The 10,524-nt window shown below is 43.1% G+C and overlaps 1 protein-coding gene across 1 annotated transcript; it reads right to left on the minus strand.

The window, feature by feature from the left end:
- Positions 1–6,880: 6,880 nt before the first annotated feature.
- LOC120027219 (small integral membrane protein 13-like) lies at positions 6,881–9,995 on the minus strand. Its single transcript, XM_038972113.1, has 2 exons — positions 9,528–9,995; positions 6,881–7,967 (listed from the first exon to the last, which is right to left on the minus strand). Exons 1-2 carry the CDS (start codon positions 9,601–9,603, stop codon positions 7,777–7,779), a joined length of 267 nt encoding a protein of 88 aa, XP_038828041.1. The 5' UTR covers positions 9,604–9,995; the 3' UTR covers positions 6,881–7,776.
- Positions 9,996–10,524: the final 529 nt, after the last annotated feature.

Raw genomic sequence — 10,524 nt, forward strand, 5'->3', positions numbered from 1 at the left:
CATCTAGAAAGTGTCATAACACAGTGGTTAAGGGTCATAACATAGTTCTTGATGCACAGTACACAGATGAACCATCTATTATGGCACGGCATACTGTATAGTGCAACAGCATCTAATGAAAGGCATTGTGGTTTGGATATGCACACAGAGCCTTAAAATACAGCTAAAAAACATTCATTGTTTATTTTCCCTCTACCCCTACTGACCCTCCTTTTCATTACAGCCTGACTGAAATACACTGTATATATACTGTAGTTTCTCCCTGTGGAGAGGTGGGACTGTGGCTATAAGGGACTGGTAAAGGGGTATGGAGGAGATGCCTATGCCAAACCCCTATCAGCTCCCAATCAGAAAACTTAACTCACAGAGCCTGGGTCTTAACAGGCCATCAGTGGTTTTATCACCTGCTGCATTCCATTCACTGCTATCCCAGGGGACGAGAAGAGAAAACGGAATCCGCTATGGAATGGCTTTTAAAACGTTTTAATTTAACCCAGAATGCGAATTGACACGGTAAATCAGGAAGATGTGTCATTTCCCCAAGTCTCAGGTCCCGGGTGACAAGACTCTGTACTGATTTATCGTCAGCTAATAATGGCATCCAGCCACATCTCGTGGTTGGCTCCGAAACAAACAATAGAAAGAAATGGCCCTTAGGAGACTGAGAGCCTTGGCTGAGTTAACACTGCAGATCTGGAGACTGGGAGCCTTGGCTGAGTTAACACTGCAGATCTGGAGACTGGGAGCCTTGACTGAGTTAACACTGCAGATCTGGAGACTGGGAGCCTTGACTGAGTTAACACTGCAGATCTGGAGACTGGGAGCCTTGGCTGAGTTAACACTGCAGATCTGGAGACTGAGAGCCTTGGATGAGTTAACACTGCAGATCTGGAGACTGGGAGCCTTGGATGAGTTAACACTGCAGATCTGGAGACTGGGAGCCTTGGCTGAGTTAACACTGCAGATCTGGAGACTGGGAGCTTTGGCTGAGTTAACACTGCAGATCTGGAGACTGGGAGCCTTGGCTGAGTTAACACTGCAGATCTGGAGACTGGGAGCCTTGGCTGAGTTAACACTGCAGATCTGGAGACTGGGAGCCTTGGATGAGTTAACGCTGCAGATCTGGAGACTGGGAGCCTTGGCTGAGTTAACGCTGCAGATCTGGAGACCGAGAGCGCTTGATGAATGAATGAGCTATTTCAGGAGTGGAGGTCGGTCGGTGCTGTGTTGCTCGTCCCAAATGGCACCCTACTCTGTATATAATGCACTACTTTTGACCAGAGCCCTATGAGCCCTGGTCGCTCCTATCTGTGTCTGTGTGGGATGGGGAGAGAGGCTGCTTGCCAAACAACTTATAAATGCCTGCCTCTGGTTCACCACTAACCCACAGTGTAGGAAGAGTGGGTAACGCAGGCAAGCTAGGTGCTCATGAAGGCAGATATACTGAACAAAAATATAAACGCAACATGCAACAATTTCTAAGATTTTACTGAGTTACAGTTCATATAAGGAAATCAGTCAATTGAAATAAATAAATTAGGCCCTAATCTATGGATTTCACAACTGGGAATACAGATATGCATCTGTTGGTCACAGATACCGTTAAAAAAAGGTAGGGGTGTGGATCAGAAAACCAGTCAGGATCTGGTGTGACCACCATTTGCAGCGCGACACATCTCCTTCGCATAGAGTTGATCAGGCTGTTGATTGTGGCCTGTGGAATGCTGTCCCACTCCTCTTCAATGGCTGTGCGAAGTTGCTGGATATTGGCAGGAACTGGAACACGCTGTCTGTTACGGATACAAGTGTTCTGTGTATCCTGTGTGTATTTATTTTCTCTCCTTCTCCCCTACTCACAGGTGACAATAATCATTCCCCAATCAGTCATCAATCAGTCGCTAATCGGAAGACACCTGCTCCTTTTCCCTTACCCAATCACAGTCCCTTTCCCTTGGTTTAAAACCCCTGTCAGTTGTTGTCTCCCCAGCTCAATCTCTTTGTAACATGCCTTCTGTCTGTAGATCGCTTGTGTGTTTTGCAGCTACATGTCACTTTGTCCCCACCTGTGAGTATTGTTTTGGTTATGGTGTTTGAGTGTTTGTTTGATGGTGGGAAAAGGGGGTAACCAGACAAGTCGCCCTTGGGCTACACTACCCGTAGTTAAACATTGTTAAAAGTGTAAAAAGTCTGGGTAGCCATTTGATTAGGTGTTCAGGAGTCTTATGGCTTGGGGGTAGAAGCTGTTTAGAAGCCTCTTGGACCTAGACTTGGCACTCCGGTAGCGCTTGCCATGCGGTAGCAGAGAGAACAGTCTATGACTAGGGTGGCTGGAGTCTTTGAACATTTTTAGGGCCTTCCTCTGCCACCGCCTGGTATAGAGGTCCTGGATGGCAGGGAGCTTGGCCCCAGGGATGTATTGGGCCGTTCGCACTACCCTCTGTAGTGCCTTGCGGTCAGAGGCCGAGCAGTTGCCATACCAGGCAGTGACGCAACCAGTCAGGATGCTCTCGATGGTGCAGCTGTAGAACCTTTTGAGGATCTGAGGACCCATGCCAAATCTTTTCAGTCTCCTGAGGGGGAATAGGTTTTGTCGTGCCCTCTTCACAACTGTCTTGGGGTGCTTGGACCATGTTAGTTTGTTGGTGATGTGGACACCAAAGAACTTGAAGCTCTCAACCTGCTCCACTTCAGCCCTGTCGATGAGAATGGGGGCGTGCTTGGTTCTCTTTTTCCTGTAGTCCACAATCATCTCCTTTGTCTTGATCACGTTGAGAGAGAGGATGTGGTCCTGGCACCATATGGCCAGGTCTCTGACCTCCTCCCTATAGGCTGTCTCGTCGTTGTCGGTGATCAGGCCTACCACTATTGTGTCATCAGCAAACTTAATTAATGGTGGTGTTGGAGTTGTGCCTGGCCATGCAGTCATGAGTGAACAGGGAGTACAGGAGGGGACTGAGCATGCACCTCTGAGGGGCCCCGTGTTGAGGATCAGCGTGGCGGATGTGTTGTTACCTACCCTTACCACCTGGGGGCGGCCCATCAGGAAGTCCAGGATCCAGTTACAGAGGGAGGTGTTTAGTCCCAGGGTCCTTAGCTTATTGATGAGCTTTGAGGGCACTATGGTGTTGAACGCTGAGCTGTAGTCAATGAATAGCATTCTCACATAGGTGTTCCTTTTGTCCAGGTGGGAAAGGGCAGTGTGGAGTGCAATAGAGATTGCATCATCTGTGGATCTGTTGGGGCGGTTTGCAAATTGGAGTGGGTTTAGGGTTTCTGGGATAATGGTGTTGATGTGAGCCATGACCAGCCTTTCAAAGCCCTTCATGGCTACAGACGCGAGTGCTATGGGTCAGTAGTCATTTAGGCAGGTTACCTTAGTGTTCTTGGTCACAGGTACTATGGTGGTCTGCTTAAAACATGTTGGTAATACAGACTCGGCCACGTAGAGGTTGAAAATGTCAGTGAAGACACTTGCCAGTTGGTCAGCGCATGCTCGCAGTACACATCCTGGTAATCCGTCTGGCCTTACATCCTTGTGAATGCTGACCTGTTTAAAGGTCTTACATCGGCGTGATCACACAATCTTCTTGAACAGCTGGTGCTCTTATGCATGTTTTAGTGCCATTTGCCTCGAAGCGAGCATAGAAGTAGTTTATCTCGTCTGGTAGACTTGTCACTGGGCAGCTTTTGGCTGTGCTTCCATTTGTAATCTCTCATGGACAGACTACCAATCTGACTAAATTCTAGATTTTAGTTCTGGGTTAACTGGGATTACAGTCACAACACATGGCTTGATAGACTTTAAATACAGCTACATCTGAAATATAAATTGACTGGTTTTATACTCTTCAAATACTCCCTTTGACTACAGTTTGGAAAAGTTATTTACTCCATCACTGTTTAATGTTGGGCAACACTGCCCCCTGTTGTTCAGTCACTGTATGCAGATATGACAGAGTAAGTGTGGAGGGTCTGGCTACACATGTGCAAAACAAAATAATACACTCAAAAAGCTGTACAAGCCTTAAAATGTGTCCATGTTGTGACATGAAATTGAACATGCAGTTAAACATATGCTTACAACCCCCCCCCCCCCCCCACGTCAATTCTATATTCTTGAATAACCAGTTTCAGCTTTGAAACAATGCAATTCAAAGAAATGTATTTCTATACAGTTAAGAAATATATTTATTCTGAATGTAAATTACAGCAATAGCCCAAAACAAACTTGAAATTTGGACAATCACACATTAAACCATTACATAGAGAATTAACATGTTTTACAATGTCAGGCGGCTATAGGCTTATAGCTGGATCAGAGATAATGTAATGAACTACAGGGAAGAATGCCATCTTTATGACTACGGAATCTAGTGACGACCCTTTAGCATGGGGTGTAGTCATTAGGGCACACCATAGCGAAATGCTTTACAAAGGAAAACAATTATTATTTTTGGATGAGTTTAGGTTCTCCCAGTTTCAGCTTTTCGCTTCCATTCGGTTACTATTGAATACACCCCAGTTATCACCACCGGTAGGCTAGCTAGCCAGAGCAATGAGCTATAGCCTATGTATTTGATGCCTTAATAGGGAGTTCTGGGGCAGTATGGATCAAGCATATCAGAGTAGGAATGCTGACTCTGGGTCAGGTTAAATTTTTGTTCACAATGAATAAGATTATTTGGACAGGGCGGAGCCTGATCCTAGATCGCCACTCCTACTCTGAGATGCTTGATAGAGTTGAAGTCAGAAGTTTACATACACTTAGGTTGGAGTCATTAAAACTCATTTTTCAACCACTCCACAAAATTGCCAACAAACTAGTTTTGGCAAATCAGTTAGGACATCTACTTTGTGAATGACAAGTAATTTTTCCAACAATTGTTTACAAATTATTTCACTGTATCACAATTCCAGTGGGTCAGATTACATACACTAAATTGACTGTGCCTTTAAACAGCTTGGAAAATTCCAGAAACTGATGTCATGGCGTTAGAAGCTTACGATAGGCTAATTGACATCATTTGAGTCAATTGGAGGTGTACCTGTGGATGTATTTCAAGGCCTACCTTCAAACTCGGCACCTCTTCGCTTGACATCATGGGAAAATCAAAAGAAATCAGCCAAGACATCAGAACAAATCTGGTTCATCCTTGAGAGCAATTTCCAAACGCCTGAAGGTACAACTTTCATCTGTACAAACAATAGTACGCAAGTATAAACACCATGCAGCCGTCATACCGCTCAGGAAGGAGATGCGTTCTGTCTCCTAGAGATGAACGTACTTTGGTGCGAAAAGTGCAAATCAATCCCAGAACAACAGCAAAGGACCTTTTGAAGATGCTGGAGGAAACAGGTACAAAAGTATCTATATCCACAGTAAAACGAGTCCTATATCGATATAACCTGAAAGACTGCTAGGCAAGGAAGCCACTGCTCCAAAACCGCCATAAAAAAGCCAGACTACGGTTTGCAACTGCACATGGGGACAAAGCTTGTACTTTTTGGAGAAATGTCCTCTGGTCTGATGAAACAGAAATAGAACTGTTTGGCCATAACGGCCATCGTTATGTTTGGAGGAAAAAGGGGGAGGCTTGCAAGCCAAAGAACACCATCCCGACCGTGAAGCACGGGGTGGCAGCATCATGTTGCGGGGGTGCTTTGCTGCAGGAGGGACTGGTGCACTTCACAAAATACATGGCATCATGAGGTAGGATTATGTGGATATATTGAAGCAACATCAAGACATCAGTCAGGAAGTTAAAGCTTGGTCTCAAATGGGTCTTCCAAATGGACAATGACCCCAAGCATACTTCCAAAGTTGTGGCAAAATGGCTTAAGGACAACAAAGTCAAGGTATTGGAGTGATCATCACAAAGCCCTGACCTCAGTCCTATAGAAATTTTGTGGGCAGAACTGAAAAAGCGTGTGCGAGCAAGGAGGTCTACAAACCTGACTCAGTTACACCAGCTCTGTCAGGTGGAATGGGCCAAAATTCACCCAACTTATTGTGGGAAGCTTGTGGAAGGCTACCTGAAACGTTTGACCCAAGTTAAACAATTTAAAGGCAATGCTACCAAATACTAATTGAGTGTATGTAAGCTTCTGACCCACTGGGAATGTGATGAAAGAAATAAAAGCTGAAATAAACCATTCTCTCTACTATTATTCTGACATTTCACATTCTTAAAATAAAGTGGTGATCCTAACTGACCTAAGACCGGGAATTTTTACTAGGATTAAATGTCAGGAATTGTGAAAAACTGAGTTTAAATGTATTTGGTTAAGGTGTATGTAAACTTCCGACTTCAACTGTACATACGGGGCCTGGATGCCTGGATATCGTCTTCGTTGTGTTATTGTAACCACACCATTCCATAACAACCGTTATACAGTGCATTCGGAAAGTACTTAGACAACTTGACTTAACATTTTGTTACAGCCTTATACTAAAATGGTTTACATTTTAAAAAATCCTCATCTACACACAATACCCCATAATGACAAAGCAAAAACTGTTTTTTAGACATTTTTGCAAATTGATTAAAGAGAAAAAACAGAAGTACCTTATTTACATAAGTATTCAGACCCTTCGCTATGAGACTCAAAATTGAGCTCAGGTGCATCCTGTTTCCATTGATTATCCTTGAGATGTTTCTACAACTTGGGAGTCCACCTGTGGTAAATTCAATTGATTGGACATGATTTGGAAAGGCACACACCTGTCTATATAAGGTCCCACAGTTGACAGTGCATGTCAGAGCAAAAACCAAGCCATGAGGTAAAAGGAATCGTCCGTAGAGCTCCGAGACAGGATTGTGTCGATGCACAGATCTGGGGATCTGTGTTTCCCCTTGATGAGGGTAAAAAAAAAAGAGAGCAAATTTTAGAAAAAGGCTGTAACGTAACAAAATGTGGAAAAAGTCAAGGGGTCTGAATACTTTCTGAATGCACTGTATACGTATTAAATTACTGACCAACAATAAAATAACCACAAAAAATAAACATTTCTTTCATTGCACTTTGGTTACAAATAAAGTTGAATGAACACGAGGAACTTTGTCAGTTAAACAAATTGTTTCATTCCGGTTTTTTTCCTTCTAGCAGTTGTTTTGCTTCTGAAAGCAAATGCTAACAAATGAGCCTGTTTTATACAACAGTTTGTCTAGATTTGTCAGAATATAGGCTTTGCTATAAAAACATGTATGTTCAAATAATCAAACTCTCAAAACACACACATACACAGTCATGACAGAGAATTCACTTGTGTGATCATGGAGAAACAGATTCCCTGTGCAGGTGTTAGCAGCGATTCCCTGTGCAGGTGTTAGCAGCATGACAGCCAGTGGGAGCTGACCATATTGCAGTGTCAGCCAGTCAGAGCTGACCATGTTGCAGTGTCAGTTAAGGCCAGGTGAAGAGACTGGACGTGCTGCTCAGTACATATACTGTGAACAGCTAAAATACAAATTTGAAACGTGAACAAGTGGTACACAATGTCCCATGATTTGATGGCTTGTGCCTTTATAACATCAGCAGCTATGTGTAGTCTAGTAAGAGTGTCCAGGAGAGAAAAGTAGAGTACCAAGTGTCTACTAAGAGGACATCGTAAGGTAGTGGAAAAGGGAGTAGTATGCATGAACATGGGAATAGTATGACATTCGACATCATGCCATTTAGTAAGGGGTTTCATTTTGTTCACCACGGTTTCCTAGAGGGACAAGGGTTGGTGAATAGGGGGACAGGGTGAGACTGATAGCGGATGGGTGTGGTTATCTATGTAGTGCTTTCAGGAGGAACGACCCTCTGGCGGGCAGTCTTGAGCCTCTGGCGTTGGGTTGGAGGAGAGGTACGCTTGCTCTTTGATTCGGACGGCTGGGTCTCTGTCTGTGGAGATCCGGTGTCGCCCAACATCTCACGCAGGAACTTGAACTTGGAAAGGAAGAGCTGCCAGACAACATACCAACCTGAGGAGCCAAAAATAACAAAAGTCCTCAATAGAAAGTCAACAGTGACCGTATATGAATCAAACAATTAATTTGTTGTAATTTATTTTTATATACACACACTGAACAACAATATAAACAACATGTAAAAAAGTGTTGGTCCCATGTTTCATGATCTGAAATAAATAATCCCACAAATGTTCCATATGCACAAAAAGCTTCTCAAATTGTGTGCACTAATTTGTTTACGGCACTGTTAGTGAGCATTTCTCCTATGCCAAGATAATCCATTCACCTGACAGGTGTGGCATATCAAGAAGCGGATTAAACAGCAGGATCATTACACAGGTGCACCTTGTGCTGGGGACACTAAAACGCCACTAAAATGTGAAGTCCTGTCACACAACACAATGCCACAGATGTCTCAAGTTGAGGGAGCGTGCAATTGGCTTGCTGACTGCAGGAACGTCCACCAGTGCTGTTGCCAGATAATTTTATTTCTCTACCATAAGCCGCCTCCAACGTCATTTAAGAGTTTGACGGTACGTCCAACCGGACTCACAACCGCAGACTAAGTGTTACCACACCAGCCCAGAACCTCCACATCCGGCTTCTTCACCTGCAGGATCATCTAAGACCAGCCACCCGGACATATGATGAAACTGTGGGTTGGCACAACCGAAGGAGATGTGTCCCGCTGCATGAAGTAAATGGTGGTCACACCAGATACTGACCTTTTCTTCTTTTTTTAAGGTATTTGTGACCAACAGATGCATATCTGTATTCCCAGGCTTGTGAAATCTATAGATTATGGCATAATTCATGTATTTCATTAACTGGATTTCTTTACATGAACTGTAACTCAGTAAAATCTTAAATTGTTGCACGTTGTATTTATATTTTTGTTCAGTGTATATACACAAGATAAAGTCCAAAACTTAACATCAAGTAAGTCATTGTTTTCCACACACAGGTATGCATAAATTAATGTAATTGGGCCTCAACAATTGATCATCACACTTTGGGATTATTATAGATAGATAGGGTTATTATTATAGGTCAAATTAGATGTAGCCTACAAAGATATGATAATGAAACAGTGGCATTCCCATGCCACGCTCCTTCAGTCTCCTCCCCTTAGAGGAGACTGCCTGACTGGATGATGCTGCAAGACAATCCTGTCGAACACTGCTCAAGCACAAAAAAAAGAGACTCAACTGATATGTACCAATTATTTAAACTGATCTAATTAATAACAGCTATGAGGGACAAACCTCTAATAACATGATGTATTGAGGTCTTGAGAGATTATTCTTTGTATAGACAACTTTGATCTACCTACTCAACATTTTGAGAAGGAAAAAGATCAAGACAGTCACTGATCACTAAAGAAAAAGATAGATGGCAGGTAGCTGGATATGCAACACCATGGCAAGCACTAAGTATAATCATGGCTGAATGCTAGCTAAATAGCTTACTGTACCTAACCGCTAATACGTTTCACAGCTGTGTCCGAGTTATGTCATATTTTCCATTACATTCAAGAAAACTGAAATTAAGGCAAAATATTATGTTACTTACCAAACACCATGAAGAGCAACGCGCACACGAGGGTGGCCACAATAACAAGCACAGTTAGACCAACGCTTTGCCACATGTTTGTCTTCTTGTCAGGGCTAACTAGCCAGCTAGCTTCTAGTTAGCTAACGCGTTACAAAGTCAAAGTTGTTGCCAGCTACGTTAACTCCCCAATTCGCTTTACCGTTCAGTCCATTAACTCATTCACCAGACAGTTTACAACTGTTGTTTGCCACAGAAATAACGTTACAACATAATTCCTTGCTTCAACATGGGTGGAGGATACCTAACTAGCTACTGCGGCTAAGGAAAAGAAACCCCTCGTTGCTGAGTGATGCGGTCTCGCCACCTGCAAAAATATCAACGTCAGTTTGCAGTGCCAAAATCATGGACGGATAAAGTACCGTTCATATCTAGCTGCATTATTGCAACCTGAACGACTACATTTGGAAAAGAACGTAGATATTACAAAATCGGTGATCGAAATGAGCATGCGCAGTAGGCTCAATATACGCGTTGCATTTTGGGTAATAGAGTTCGCCAGCTTTTAGTTCTAAAACCCGGAAATGATTTACCTCTGGTTCGTTCAGCCGTTCCTATGTGAAAATGAATGGGGAAAGAATAGGGTTTTGGGATAAACGCCGAAAATAAGGTCTGAGGTTAACACAAGCTTAGGAGATCTTATACGTTTTGTTCTATGCGATAATATCAAACATGACATTTATAAATTATGAAGCCTTTAAGTGCTTTTTAAAATTACATTTATTTTATTTAACCTTTATTTAACTAGGCAAGTCAGTTAATTAAGAACAGATTCTTATTTACAATGACAGCCTAGGAACAGTGGGTTAACTGCCTTGTTCAGGGGGAAAACAACAGATTTTTACCTTGTCAGCTCGGGGATTCGATCTAGCAACCTTTCGGTTACTGACCCAACGCTAGGCTACCTGCCGACCCTACATAAATGCATCAGAATTTACTAAAAGGAACGTTAGCTGAT

This window comes from Salvelinus namaycush, chromosome 32 (genome assembly GCF_016432855.1).
Source record: "Salvelinus namaycush isolate Seneca chromosome 32, SaNama_1.0, whole genome shotgun sequence".
NCBI lineage: Eukaryota > Metazoa > Chordata > Actinopteri > Salmoniformes > Salmonidae > Salvelinus > Salvelinus namaycush.

What these genes read in the sequence shown, in the direction of transcription:
- LOC120027219 (XM_038972113.1), bottom strand. Translation starts at nt 9,603, where the DNA reads ATGTGGCAAAGCGTTGGTCTAACTGTGCTTGTTATTGTGGCCACCCTC. An exon ending in GTTGCTCTTCATGGTGTTTG is followed by an intron (nt 7,968 to 9,527) that starts GTAAGTAACATA and finishes TTGGCTCCTCAG; the next exon opens with GTTGGTATGTTGTCTGGCAG.